At 46.6% G+C, this 15,651-nt stretch overlaps 1 protein-coding gene and 1 non-coding gene across 5 annotated transcripts in view; both read right to left on the bottom strand.

Moving 5' to 3' along the window:
- The window catches only part of npnta (nephronectin a), an 83,583-nt gene that overhangs the window by 8,923 nt on the left and 59,009 nt on the right, over nt 1-15,651 (bottom strand). For all 4 annotated transcript variants that reach the window (XM_080195414.1, XM_080195405.1, XM_080195387.1 and 1 more), the window contains 2 exons: nt 8,406-8,501; nt 6,106-6,204 (listed from right to left, as the gene is read on the bottom strand). In XM_080195414.1, the coding sequence (XP_080051540.1) occupies nt 6,106-6,204; nt 8,406-8,501 (195 nt within the window). The remainder of the gene's footprint in view (nt 1-6,105; nt 6,205-8,405; nt 8,502-15,651) is intronic.
- Nucleotides 4,524-4,689, bottom strand: LOC145351269 (U1 spliceosomal RNA). Its single transcript, XR_013888378.1, has one exon. It is a non-coding gene; the product is annotated as a U1 spliceosomal RNA (small nuclear RNA).

The raw sequence follows: 15,651 nt of genomic DNA on the forward strand, positions 1-15,651 counted from the left end.
CATCTGTGAATCATAGAATCCCTACAGTGCAGAAGGAGGCCATTCAGTCCATCGGGTCTGCACCAACTCACCCGACAGAGCATCTTAGCCAGGCCCAATCCCTGTAACCCCATAAATTTACCCTGCTAATCCCCCTAACCCGCACATCCAGGGACACTAAAGGACAATTTAGCATGGTCAATCTATCAAACCTGCACATCTTTAGAAAGCTAAGCGCAATTTAGCATGGCTAATCCACCTAATCTGCACATCTTTAGCCTGTGGGAGGAAACTGGAGCACCCAGACTAAACCCATGCAGACACAGGGAGAACATACAAGGTCAGTATCACCCAAGGTCAGAATTGAACCCGGATCCCTGGTGCAGTGAGGCAGCTGTGCTAACCACTGTTTTATTCACGGTGTCTGCCCTCAGGGCAGTTACCTGCAGCAATATTATTGGTCAGATTTTACTTGGAGTGGAGCAATCCTTTTGTGAGTTTTAAATAACCCTGAGTGGAACAATTCTTGTTAAACAAGAAGATGGAGATAATGGCATTGTATTTTTATCCAATTGTGAGCCACAAAGACTTTCGGGAAGAAGTGCTAGCAGGGAGAAGCTGTTCCCAACTTTGTAAAACACACAGGTCTTGGCCAGTAACCACGACACAGGTTTAAGATGAGAGGAAACTGTTGCATTCATATAGTGCCTTTCATACCCTAAGGATGTCCCCACAGTGCTTGACAATATTTTGAAATGTGGCCACTGTAAAAATTAGCAGTATGAACTGGGGCAGAGATGAGAATTTTTCATTGAGGTATTACGACCTGGAATGCAATTCCTGAAAAATGGTGGAAGCAAACTCATAGAATCCTACAGTGCAGAAGGAGGCCATTTGGCCCATCGAGTCTGCATCAATCACAATCCCATACCAATAGGCCATCACCTCTCCCTAAAGGCAGAGGACAGAGCCCGAAGGGAGAGTAACATTAACACTATCTGCTAACATGGGGAGCAGGAGGGGAAGTTGAGAATTGGGTCTCGGAAGTAGCAAGTGGGTCAAATGGGCAAGATAAACCTGGGGAAGGCGATGAGGGGAGACAGGATAGAACCTAGAGACCCCTATCCCCATAACCCCATTTACCCTAGCTAGTCTTCCTGACACTAAGGGACAATTTAGCATGGCCAATCCACCTAACCCTAACATCTTTGGACTGTGGAAGGAAACCAGAGCACCAGGAGGAAACCCACATAGACATGAGGAGAACGTGCAGACCACGCATAGACAGTGACCCAAGCCGGGAATAGAATCCGGGTCTCTGGTACTGTGAGGCAGCAGTGCAAACCACTGTGCCACCGTGTTGCCCATACTGGGGGATACTGTTCCCATTGATAGGAAAGGGAGCTGAATGTTTACTTGGAAAGGAGTTTGGGCAAAGATTGAGTGTGCAAGATAAAATGAATAGCTCCTTCAAATGAGCTAGTACAGGTATAAACGGGCTGAATGGCTTCCTCCTGTGCTGAATATTCTAATATTTCAGGACTGCTTCAACAAACAGCAATTTCACATCACTAACTAACAACAGCTAGTCAGCAATGGATAATGCCTACAATTGTTTCTAAAGTGTTGCAAGTTCCTTAAGCAACTGAGGCAAGAATGTCCCTGGCTAACTAGATAATTGCTACAATGCTCAGCAAGCCCATGCTTGTTGTTGATCATGAACAGCCAGAGTGGTTCCTGCACGCCATCAGAACATTCCAGAACAGAACACAGCGTCCAAGTTTGGAACTTGGTGACACAAAATATGCAGCTTTCTAGAAAGAAATGGCTTTTCTATTTAAGTCCAAGTGCTCAGATGTTGCTGCCCAGAATCAGGCCATTCGGCCCAGCAGGACTTTACCAGTATATGTGCTCCTTCCACCTTCCATTAATAACCCTCTCAGTATAACCTTCAATTCCTTTCACCCTCTTGTACTTCTTGTCCTTTGAACTGTGGGAGGAAACCCATGCAGACACGAGGAGATCGTGCAGACTCGCACAAACAGTGACCCAAGCTGGGAATCAAACCCGGGTCCCTGGCGTTGTGCTGCAGCAATGGTAAGCCACCATACCATTCTCTATTCACCCCTCTTATACATCTCTCACCTCCTCTCCCTTAAATCCGAGGGACACAGGATTGAACAGATATAGCGGACTTCTAGTTTAACCATTCACCAGACCTGGTTGGACCTCATAAAACCGCTCTTGTCTGCGAAAACTGCTCATTATTCCAGGATCAGCCTGGATTACAAAAATAACCCTCAGCTTCTTTTCTCTACCGCAACAATGTTTTTTAAAGCCCTCTCCACCCTCACCTTCCAAGTGCTAAGTGTAACGAACTGATTGACCTCTCCATCAATCAGATTGAGACCATGAGATCAGCCATGTCTCTTCCATCCACTGGACCAAACTTCTTTTGAAGCTTTCCCCATCCTGAGCCCTGAACTTGTATTGCTCTCTAGGTTCTATCCAGTCTCCTCTCATCGCCTTCCCCAGGTTTATCTTGCCCGTAAGACCCACTTGGTGTTTCCGAGATCCAATTCTCAACTTCCCCTCCTGCTCCCCGTGTTAGCAGATAGCAGTTACTCTCTCCCCGCGCTCTGTCCTAGTGGTATTATTACTTGACTATTAATCCAGAAGCTCAGCTAATGTTCTGGGGATCCAGGTTCAAAGCCCACCACAGCAGATGGTGGAATTTGAATTCATTAAAAATATCTGGAATTAAGAATCTACTGATGGCCATGAATCCATCTGGTTCAGTAATGTCCTTTAGGGAAGGAACTCTGCCGTCCTTACTTGGTCTGGCCTACATGCCACTCTAGAGCCACAGAAATGTGGCTGACTCTCAACTGCCTCCAAGGGCAACTAGGGATGGGCAATAAATGCTGGCCAGGCAGCGATGCCCATGTCCCACGAATGAATTTAAAAAATTTCCTTTAAATCCCTTGTTGAATTTATTCATGACCATCTTATATTCCTGACCCCTAGTTTCGGACACCCCGCAAAGTGGAAGTATCTCCTTTATGTCTGTGCTATCAAGCCTCTTCCTAATTTAAAGACCTCCATCTGCACCCAGCCTCTTCATTTGTAAATTCAAAAAAGAGAGGCTTGCATTTATATAGCACATTTCACTATCACCGAATGTCTCAAAGTGCTTTATAGCCGAAGTGAAGTGTAGTCGATATTGGTTTTGTGGGAAACGCAGCAGGCAATTTGTGCACAGCAAGCTCCCAGCAACAGCAGTGTGGTAATGGCCAGAGATGGGAGTCTGTGCTTTAAAATGTGTTGTTTGGGAGGACTCCCTGGCCCTGTGTGCAAAAAGGGAAAACAGAACATCCTACATCTCAACGAGCAAATGGAAAAGAAAACCGCTCCCATTTATTTGTGTTCAGAGCTGGTCTCTCAACTACAAGGTCAAAGGGTATCTCTGCTGAAATCTCTGTGTGGGGCGGTTATTGCTATAATCAGTTATGTGTTGTTAATACTTGGGGTCTTTTGAATTGTTGTCCTGTGCTACCGTGAGGTATATCTAAGAAGCATCGAGGTTGCTATCCAAGTAATACTCTCCAAAGCGGGAATGTTGACCTTTTCCTGGTTCCCATTTGTCACCATCTATGTCATGCTGGGGAGTGGTGGTCTTGTTGGAAGCTCAGATGCTGGACAGGCTGTCAATCACCCTGCTCTGTCTGTGACTCTCACTGCCTGCCCTCACCGGACTCCTGCAGCCTCAGTAAATTGGTTCTGCATGCCTGTTTAAGTAATAGCTTCCCTCTGGTGCAGTTCTGTCGAGGATATTCTAACACCCCAATGTTGTCACAGATTCCCCCACTTGTCAACCTTCAAACAGAATCATTCTAACCCATCAACATCAGTAATAAAGGGAGAGCAGCAATGAGGTGGAAAAGACAGACTTGCATTTATATAGCACCTTCTGTAACCACAGGATATTCTGAAGCCCTAAGCAGCCAACAAAACTTTAGTGAAGTGTGGTCACTGCTGCAACGTAGGTCCACGCATTTAAGTTTATTTATGAGTGTTACAAGTAGGCTTACATTAACACTGGAATGAAGTTACTATGAAAATCCCCTAGTTGCCACACTCTGGCGTCTGTTCGGGTACACGAGGGAGAATTTAGCATGGTTAATGCACCTAACCAGCACGTCTTTCAGACTGTGGATGAAAACTGGAGCACCCGGAGGAAACCCATGCAGACACGGGGAGAACATGCAGACTCTGCACAGACAGTGACCCAAGCCAGAAATTTTGTTTTTTAATTCATTTGTGGGACTTGGACATTGCTAGATGGCCAGCATTTATTGCCCACTACTGGTTGCCCTTGAACTGAGTGGCTTGTTAGGCCATTTCAGAGGGCAGTTGAGAGTCAACCACATTGCTGTGCCTCTGGAGTCACATGTAGGCCAGACCAGATATGGCTGGCAGATTTTCTTCCCTAAAGGCCATTAGTGCCACTGTGCCACCCATATCCAGTCTGCCACCACGTTGTCCTAAAATGAGTGCAAACGCAGTCCCCCACTACCACAAATTCCGCAGTCGTGTATCCCACATCTGGGGACATCAGAGGCATCAGCTGACCCGGAATGCAATGGGATAGCCTCATCCTGGCAAAGCACCTTGCTTGATCATTGACTCCCCCCTGCATCAGGCAATCAACACAGAGCAGAATCACATTTTAGTGAATCACATTTGAAGGATAGATATTAGCTGGAGCACCAGGGAAAAGTTTGCTGCTCTGCTTCACAATAGTGCCATGGGAACTTTTCTATCCAGGCGAGAGATCTTAATTGGGCAATTTAACTTGTCACACGAAAGAGAGCACCACCGACAGTGTGGCACTTCCTCAGCAGCACTTCACCAAGATGTATCAACATCCAGGGTGCACCAGCATTTATTGCCCATCGCTATCTTACAGCTGGCAAGCTTGCCAGAGGACAGTGAAGTGTGGGACTGGAGTCATGTACAGACCAGGCTGGGTGGGAATGGCAATTCCTTTTTAAATATTGAAATTGGCAGGGAATAAAAATGATCATAGTTTCTGGTGTTCATTAAGCCAGCTCTGAGGATCTGGTCACTACATGCAGTGAGGACCTGGATTAATCTGCTGCTTAAAGGAATGCTAGGTTGCATGGAGGTCACCCTCATGTGATTTTCCTTTCAATGCCCCCTGGGAGCTTGCAGTCAACCTGCGCTACTTGCAGCTTTCCAGCACCTGAGAGCATCAACAGTGACTCAGGCCCCTCACAGAGGTGCCCCGGTTACATTATTAGCCAGAATATCAAAGTTCATCCTTGTCTTTTTCCACTGATTTGATGTCATCTCATTGAACTCAGATTGCATGACAGCCTCCATTTTAAAACTTTCATCGTTGTAAGCAAATCTCTCTATAGCCTTCACCTCCCCTGCTCTCCATAACCTCTAACTCGGAAACCCGCCAACCCAGATTACCCTCAGACCTCCAACCTACGTAACACAAAACCTTTTGCCCACCAACGGCAGTCATGCTGTGGCTAGCTAAAATGCTTAAACCCGGGAATTCCAGATCCTGGGGAACTCCTCCTCCTCTCCAACACTCCATCCTCCTTCAACATCTTCCATTAGTCTCTCTGATCATGCTTTCTGTGGCTCCCTTCATAATATCTCCTGCTTAGCTTAGATGGATGTGGAGATGCCAGTGTTGGATTGGGGTGGACACAGTAAGAAGTCTCACAACACCAGCTTAAAGTCCTGTAAAGACTCGCATTCCAACATTCTTCATGTTCCAAACTGTGATTATCTTGGAATTGTGTCTTTGCCAATATACGCCATGCTTGTGAACCTACCTCCACACACCTGATGAAGGAACAGCGCTCTGAAACCTCATGATTCCAAATAAACCTGTTGAACTTTAACCTGGTGTTCTTACTAGTTTAGATTGGTGTGAGTTTTTTCTCTTGTTATGTTCCAGTAAAGAATCTTAGGGTAATTTTCCACAATGAGGATGCTACATAAACCCAGGTTGTTGTTGTAGTCAGTTGGTCGCATGTATCTGGGTGTGTACAATGGTTTACCAAGTTCAATCATCTTGATTACCTGATGGGACTGGGACTCGGTCCCAGTGAACTCCCGATTCTTTCTCCTGGGTCCACCCACACATTCCGTGGTCAAAGTTGCAGCTGTTAATCAAGATCTCTGCCAATAAAGTAAAAAAAAAGACACCGTTTACACCAGTCAGCCTTGGAAAGCTAAGGATCGCATGGCTTTGACAGGCTGGCTGTGGGTCTGAAATTTCAAGGCTCATCCTTCACCTTTCATTGGCAATAACTGAGTGTGAGAAAGAGGCAGCGGGAATTTACTGAGAATGTGATTGTGCAAAGGGATTGGCTGTGGGAGCGAGATGGCCAGGAATTCACTGAGACAGGAGACAGGGGTCTCAGACATCAGTTGCAGCGCTGCCGAGAACCACACGTCATCCCACATTCTCCGCTTCACTTAGTTTGCAAGAAGCAGTTAGATAGAGCACTCGAGGCGGGTTCAGGTTATTGAGTTGGATGATCAGCCATGATCATAACAAAGAACAAAGAACAACCCAGCACGGGAAACAGGCCCTTCGGCCCAACGAGCCCGCGCCGCCGCATCGCCCTACACCTATTCTACCCTGCATGTCTACGAATGGGACCCTACTCAGTCAGATTCAGGGAAGAAATAGTGTCAATTTGGTGGAAACCAATTAGCCTAAGAGCACATCTTTGGGGTGTGGGAGGAAACCGGAGCGCCCGGAGGAAACCCACGCAACCACAGGGAGAATGCACAAACTCCCACAGACACAGGCCCAAATCCATGTATCTGCACAGCTAGCAGTGCTAGTCACTGAGCTGTTGTGGAGCCCGTCTACCGGTCCAGGATCAAGCACACACACCGACATGAAGTACTAGGCCACTCCTGGACTTCCAAGAGCAGCCCACGCACGACCCACCGTGTGCATGCCCCTCGCTTGACACAAGGTGGACCTCCACCTGTGGAATAAAGACAAAAAATATTAATCATACAGCCTGCCCTTCCGGTGTCTCCCGAGGTTTAACCCTATTTAATAGCCCCTACCATATCCCTCCATTCTCGTTTCACTCATGTGCCTATCTAACTGCATCTTAAACGAGTAACGAATGGCAGAGCAGCCTCGAAGGGCCGAATGGCCTGCTACTATTTTCTATGTTTCAACCCCGCATCATCCCCTTAGGGAAGGTCCAACATATTATTAAATCAGGCACTTAAGTGGCCATCAGTGCCCCCTCCCGACCCCCAGGGAGTAAAGATGCAGGGGGCTGAAGTCTTGCCACCTGAGAGTTCCTCATTGCCAACACATCTGTTCTGATGATGCAACTTTCCATCTGCCAGTGGGGGTGCAGTAGTTGCAGTGCGCCCACCACAGGCCCTCAGTCAGCAAGGGACCAGGTGGGAGTGAGGGTGGGATGGAGGTCATGGGAGGGGAGGGCAGGAGATGGGGAGGTGGTGGCAGCAAGTGCAGCTGAGTGGCTTTCAGCATGCACCCTCCTCTCCCTCCCACCAATCCTGCCCCTACCCCCACCTTCTCAGTGCTCGTTCGCTTGACCAGGCACTGAGTGCTGAAAGATGAGAGTGGACCTCCCAACTGCCACCCACCAAAAGATCATCTCCCAGTATCGAAGGGCAACTGTTCAGAATGTCTAGAAAGTAAAGAAAGAGGAGAAAATACGTACCGTTCTGAAATGGTGATGGACATTCTGCTCATGGACATTTGTGGTAGTTAAAATTAATAAAGTTGACAATTTTAATTAAACTTTCGTAGGTTCACCTGTAAAATTAGCCAGTGCTTAATCGATAGCAAAAGGCAAGGGATTCAGAAGTTTTGTTTATTTATTGGTCACAAGTAGGCTTACATTCACACTGCAATGTGTGAATTTACTGTGAAAATCCTCTAGTTGCCACATTCTGACGCCTGTTTGGGTACACAGAGAGAGAATTTAGCGTGGCCAATTCACATAATCTGCACATCTTTGGACTGTGGGAGGAAACAGGAGCACCTAGAGGAAACCCACACGGACACAGGGAGAACATACAAACTCCACACACACAGTGACCCAAGCCGGGAATCAAACCTGGGTCCCTGGCTCTGTGAGGCAGCAGTGCTAACCACTGTGCCACCGTGTCACCAAAGCTTCAAACGCATACCTGCAGTGTGGCCCCTACTAGGATTCGTTTAAACAAATGGAGGGAAGAGGGATGAAAGCGAAGGGAAAACAAAATTATAAACCACACCCTCCACGTTTGACAGCTGGGCTGTGGGCTTTTACTTCACATCGCTGGAGTGCGGACAGATCCAACCATTGCACGAGTGACAGGATCAGAATGAATACCTTGGTCATCTGCTGCATCATTCTCCTCCGCACTAATCCCCTTTTCAATGTCAAGAAGGCCAAATAAAGCTCCGTTCCCTCCAGGCTGGCGTGGGACTGCAAAATGAATAAAGAACTGTTAGGTGCAATTAAAGATTAAACATGTTCACGTGGTCCTACAAGAGACCGATGATTGGGGTGGGGGGGCGGGATGCAGATCTCGCCGCTCCTCTCCCCACCCTCGCTTCTTTCACTGTCCCAAGCAGGTCAGCCTGAAGAAAACATAGATCTTCAAACCTTTCCTCTTTGTTCTAATCGATTCTGTGATACCATTTCCCCATCAACAAGCGGTGACTGTATCTTTAAAAACAGCTGGAAATTTCAAACAATTCCACCTACTTCCCTTGGTGACACATAATCACATACATACACGCACACACACATGAACTACAGATTCTGGAATGGTTCCTGCAGATTAAAAGGTAGCAAATGTAACCCCACTATTCAGGCTAGGAGGGACAGAGAAAACGGTGAACAAAGGGCTAGTTAACCTGACATCAGTAGTAGGGGAAATGCTGGAATCAATCACAAAGAATCTGTGTTAGCATTGCTGCCTCACAGCGTCGAGGTCCCAGGTTCAATTCCGGCCTTGGGTAACTGTGGAGTTTGCACAATCTCCCCGTCTGTGTGGGTTTCCCTGCGGGTGCTCCAGTTTCCTCCCACAATCCAAAGATGTGCAGGTTAGGTGGACTGGCCATGCTAAATTGCCCCTTAGTGTCCCAAGATGTGCAGATTATGTGGATTAACCACGCTAAATGTTATGGGGAGGGGGTGTAAGATGCTCTTTTGGAGAGTTGGTGCAAGTTTGATGGGTTGAATGGCCTCTTGCACTGTAGAAATTCTATGGCTCCAGGGCCAGTACAGCCTACTTGGTTTTTCCTGCTTCCATTTATATTTGTTTCATCCCTCAGCTATTCACACGTTGAGGCCCATAGAAGTCTTTGATTTCTTTCATTGTGCCTCTTACTGTCTCTCCCTAATGAGAATCCAACCATTTAATCTTCTCCTGTTTCTTAATTGTGCACATGACAGCTCACATCGGAGCAGGAGGAGGCCATTCAGCCCTTCAAGCCTGCTCTGCCATTCAATGGGATCGTGGATAATCCATGTTGACTCTGTCCAGATATCCACTATTTACAAAATGTCCAGTTATCAGACTCTTTGTGACTGATTCTAGCATTTCCCCTTCTACTGATGTCAGGTTAACCAGCCTATAGTTCACCATTTTCTCTCTCCCTCCTAGCTTGAATAGTAGGGTTACATTTGCAACCTTTTAATCTGCAGGAAGCATTCCAGAGTCTATAGTTCATGTATGTGTGTGCGTGTATGTATGTGCATGTGTAAGTCCATGTAGTTGTATTATGGGGAGGTCATGTGGCACAATGGATAGCATCCAAGCCATATTCGAGTCCCGCCCCAGCACTCCATGGCCAAGGAAGGTGCATTCATAATGACCATAATGAGTAGCAATCTCTAAATCCTTCCAACACACGCCAATGGCAGGCAATAAAAGTGGGAGGGATTCTCGGACAGCCATGTGATGAAAAGGACATTGGAGCCTCCACCATTGCTACTTATAGCTTTGGACTACAACACGCCCATTAAAGCAAAATAAAAGCAAGTTATTGCGGATGCGGGAATCTGAAACAAAATCAGAAAAGCTCTCTCTGTGGAGAGTGAATAGAGCCAATGTTTCAAGTCTGGACGACTTTCATAGTTATGCAGGTTGCCACAGTATTTTTGACTCATTAAGTGAATTGTAATTTGTGTATGTACATATATTGGCCCTAGATCTTAAACAGAAACATAGGAAATAGGAGTCATCGGCCATTCATTCTTCGAGTCTGCTCCGCCATTCACTTTGATCATGGCTGATCATCGAATTCAATATCCTGATTCTGCCTCCCCCGCCCCCCACATATCTCTTAATCCCTTTAGGCCCAAGAGCTATAAGTAATTTCTTCTTGAAATCACACAATATGTTGACCTCAACTACTTTCTGTGGTAGTGAATTCCACAGATTCACCACTCTCCGGATGAAGACATTTCTCTTCAACTCAGTCCTAAAAGGTTTACCCCTTATCCTCAATAAGTTTATGGGATCTTTCGTATCCATCTGAGAGGCAGGTACGGCCTCAGTATAAAGTCTCGTCCAAAGCAGGGCATGTCCGACAGTGCAGTAATGCTTTGAAATGTTAGCCTAGATGGCATGTTCAGTTTCTCTGGAACTTCCCAGGAAGCTTGAACCCACAAGCTTCCTACTCAGAAGCAACAGTGCTACCACCGAGGCTGCCACATCCAAATAGAATGGGTCACCGGCTCCAAGTCCCTGAATTGGAAAAGGCTACAGCACTTTCTAGAAGTGAGGAGGATGAAAGGGTGTGGGAATGGGGGAGAAATAAATTGCATTTCATTCCAGCAGCCAAACCATCAATTCTTCATCGCTCACGCTTCAGGGGAATTGAGAGAATTAAGAATAACATTGACACAAAGCCAGCAACCGTACACAGCCTCTTCTCAAAAACAAATCTATCCTTGGCAAAAACACCAGGTATCTATTTAATTCTCATTTCTATACGCTGGTTTTTCGTGTCGAAATATTCTGTGTGAAGAGTGGGGTCAGTGCCAAGATTCCATTGGCTGTAATGAAGATTAGTAACCAAACGAAAATACCCATCACGCCACAGCTATGGGAGAAGAAGCTTTATCATTTCTCTCAGCGACATTACTATATTCAAACTGCCATGTGAGGCAACTTTCCTTTCACATTCACACCACATGCCTGAGTTATCTTTGGTGAATGCCAGTCGAATGAGATGTATGGTTATATCACACTGATGAGCTGGTATTTGGTGTGGGCTAACTGCAAGCCAAGTCTTAAGCAATCGGACGAATGTTAGTCACAGCCTCACACTATGTGAATCTTCCCGGGCAGTTTCAGTGAGGTTCAGAATTCTCTGTCCCCCTCAGTCTAATTGTTCCTCCAGGGCAGGGCAAACATGCAAAGAGATCTTTTCAATCAGAGTTCAAATTTGAGACAGGGACAATGCACACTGAGGTACTAGTGGCTGCTCCTTCAGAACAGCAAACAACCATTCAGAACCAATGAATCCCGACCGTGCAGAAAGGGGCCATTCAGCCCATCGAGTCTACACCGACTCTCTGAATGGGCATCCCATCCATGCCCTCCCTTCCACTCCATCTCCATAACTCCGTGCATGGCTAATCCACCTAATCTACACATCTTTGGACACCAAGGGGCGCTTTAGCACGGCCAATTCACCTAAAGTGCACTTCTTTGGACTGCGGGAGGAAACCGGGGCACCCACAGTAAACCCATGCCGACAGCGGGAGAATGTGCAGACTCCACACAGACAGTGACCCAAGGCCGGAATTGAACCCGAGTTCCTGGCGCTGTGAGGCAGCAGTGCTAACCACTGTGCCACACTTCTTCATTTCTGCACTTTCCTTGTATTTCATTCATGGGATATAGCATTGCTGGCAAGGCCAGAACTCATTGCCCAACCATATTTGCCTTTGAGGGGGGTGGTGTTGAGCTGCCTCCTTGAACCACTCATGTAGGTACACCCAAAGTGTTGTTAAAGAGGGAGTTCCAGGATTCTGACTGAATGACAGTGATGGATTGTCGACATATTTCCAAGTCAGAATGGGGTGCGTTGAAAGTCCAAGATCTTTCCAATCCATTGAAAAAACAGAAAGGCAAAAGCTGTGTTCAAATCAATAAATGAACATCACAACCATAGGGTGGCATAGTGGTTGGCACTGCTGACTCACAGCACCAGGGACGCGGGATCAATTCCAAACTTGGGTCACTGTCTGTGTGGAGTTTGCACATTCTCCCCGAGTCTGCATGGGTTTCCTCCAGGTGCTCCAGTTTCCTCCCACACTCCAAAGGTGTGTGGGTTAGGTTGATTGGCCGTGCTAAATTGCCCCTACTGTTGGGGGACCAGCAGGGTAAATATGTGAGGTTACGGGAATAGGGCCTGGGTGGAGGGGGAGATTGTGGTCGATGCAGACTCGATGGGCTGAATGGTCTCCTTCTGCACTGTAGGGATTCTATGATTCTATGAACTCTCAGATCTCAAATTTATGAAGGCAAGCTAGTGTTCCTCAACTCAAGCATAAATGTATAAATACTGGGATGAGTGTGTGAAGGGCCCACCGATATAGCAATCCCATCAATAGTTCTTGGTTTGAGTTTTATTTTGCAGTTAGGAAGCTTGTCGAGATATACCCAGGAATGTGCTGGTTCATGAATGAGCTTTGGGCTTGTCGGGCTTTGAGTGAGTACATCACCAGGCAAAATGAATACAAAACATGACAGCAATTCTTGGAATGCCAACCAGGATGTAAACATAATGGAGTTGATAAGAGCTTTCATAACCTGGGTGTTGTGGTCGGTGGGCGGTGTAGCTAGTTCAATCAATTAGATGCATTACATGGTACTTATTCAATCATAAAAATCATAGAAAACCTACAATGCAACCATTCGACACATCAACAATCCCACCTCGGCCCTATTCCCGAAATCCCACACACCTACCCCGCTAGTCCCTCTAATCTATGCATCCCAGGACACTAAGGGGCAATTTAGTATGGCCAATCAACCTAATCTGTACATCTTTGGACTGTGGGAGGAAACTGGAGCACCCGGAGGAAATCCACGCAGTAACGGGAAGAACATTCAAACCCATCCAGACCATAAGGAATAGGAGCAGAATTAGGGCACTCGGCCCATTGAGTCTGTTCCGCCATTCAATCATGGCTGATATTTTTTTTCATCCCCATTCTCCTGCCTTTTCCCCATAACCCCTGATCAATCAAAAACCTATCCATCTCTGTATTAAAGACACTCAATGACCTGGCCTCCACAGCCTTCTGTAGCAAAGAGTTCCACAGGTTCACTACTCTCTGGCAGTGACCCAATGACAGTGACCCAAGCCGGGAATCGAACCCAGGTCCCTGGAGCCATGAGGCAGCAGTGCTAACCGCCATGCTATCGTGCTGCCAATGGTGTGGATCTCAACAATACTGCAAAACATTCGATTGACATTCAGCCTGATTGATATTTCACACCATTTTTATTCATGTTGATTGTAATGGACTGGTACATTCCTTTTACTTTATTAAATAAAATCAAGATCTGTCCCGTTGTCCTTACAGATAAAACCTCATTCAGTTTTTTCTATATTCTCTTGTGCTGAAGGTGACTATAATTTTCCATTTGCATTGGTTGATAAAATTCCTCCTGCCATCAGAGGGTTAAAAAAAAGTTACTGTGCAAAAAAAACTCTTGAGAAACTTGGTGAGGAGATTGGCCAGCAAATTGACCTTTGGTTGGCCATGATGATTGCAGGAAATCTGCTCCTCCTCTGGGTGCTGGTGGCCTCTGTCTAAACTCAGTATACTGCATAAAGTTGGCTGCGATACAGCATCGACTAGCCCATCTCACTCACAACTTGAAGATCACCTGACACTGTTGTCCTAAAGCAGAGATCGAGATGCATTGGGGAGTTGGGGGAAGATTCCCAGAAGGGCAAAAAAAGCACCACTCTGACTGAACCGGAGTTCCGTTTTAAGGCACACCATCTCTCTACTGCAAAATCGCTGCTCAAGATGTCTGCCAATACCTAGCTGCACATGTGCCGTGGTCTGCGCATGGGCGGCACCGTGGCACAGTGGTTAGCACTGCTGCCTCACAGTGCCAGGAACCCTGTTTCGATTCCCAGCTCAGGTCATGTCTGTGCGGAGTTTGCAATGTTCTCCCCGTGTCTGCGTGCGTTCTCTCCAGGTGTTCCGGTTTCCTTCCACAGTCCAAAGATGTGCAGGTTAGGTGGATTGGCCATGCCACATTGCCCTTTACTGTCAGGGGGACTAGCTAGGGTAAATGCATGGGGTTATGGGGATAGGGCCTGGGTGGGATTGTGGTCGGTGCAGACTTGATGGGCCGAATGGCCTTCTTCCGCACTGTAGGATTCTATGATTCTATGTGCTGACATCCAATGGCTGGGGCCTGCAGCCTGGGACTCAGAGTGACAGAGTTGGGGAGGAAGGGATTTGCAGACAAGAAGACAGCTTTTAGAAACATTCACTAAGATGACTGCAGTAAAACATCCCACAGAGGATGAGATTTTAGTTTCCCATCGGCAAATGAACTTCTAGTCCTTTGTAAAGAGGAGTTTTCCAAAGTCCATCAGTGACAATCCAAGATAAAAATTCACAACATTTTCTGCGTGCGCCCTGCTGCACACTTACCCCAGTAAATATCATGGCCATGAACCTAGGCCTGTCATCTGCATAGAAACATACAAGCTACAATCAGGAGTAGACTATTTGGCCCTTCAAGCCTGCTCTGCCATTCATTTTGATCCTGGCTGATGCACAGTGAGGGTAGCAAATGCAGCCTCTATGACACTAGTTCAGACCAGTACCAGGCATTTCCAGGGTTTTACTGGCTTTTCCCTTTGTGTTTTTTTCAATTTTTTATAAACACGTTTAAAATTTACCTACATTTAGCAAAGAGTAAAGTTTTCAAAGAGAACGAAGAACAAAGAAAATTACAGCACAGGAACAGACTCTTCGGCCTTCCAAGCCTGCACTGACCATGCTGCCTGACTGAATTAAAACCCCCTACCCTTCTGGGGACCATATCCCTCGAATCTCATCCTATTCATGTATTTGTCAAAACGCCCCTTAAAAGTCACTTTTGTATCTACTTCCACTACCTCCCCAAGCAGCGAGTTCCAGGCACCTACCACCCTCTGTGTAAAAAAACTGGCCTCGTACATTCCTTTAAACCTTGCCCCTCACACCTTAAATCAATGCCCCCAGTAATTGATTCTTCCACCCTGGGAAAAAGCTTCTGACTATCCTCTCTGTCCACGCCCCTCATAATCTTGTCGACTTTATCAGGTCGCCCCTCAACCTCCATCACTCTGGTGAGAACAAACCAAGTTTCTCCAACTTCGCCTCATAGCTAATGCAACATCCTGGTAAAGTTTTTCTGCACTCTCTCCAAAGCCACCACATCCTTCTGGTAGTGTGGCGACCAGAATTGAACACTGCATTCCAAGTGTGGCCTAATTAAGGTTCTATAAAACTGCAAAATGACATGCCAATTTTGACCCATTGCTGGCACAAAAGCTTTGATGTTCTTCTTTTCCCTCCTCTAACTGTCCTGACCTGG

The sequence above is a fragment of the Carcharhinus amblyrhynchos genome, chromosome 1, assembly GCF_965287045.1.
Source record: "Carcharhinus amblyrhynchos chromosome 1, sCarAmb.v2.hapA, whole genome shotgun sequence".
Taxonomy (NCBI): Eukaryota; Metazoa; Chordata; class Chondrichthyes; order Carcharhiniformes; family Carcharhinidae; genus Carcharhinus; species Carcharhinus amblyrhynchos.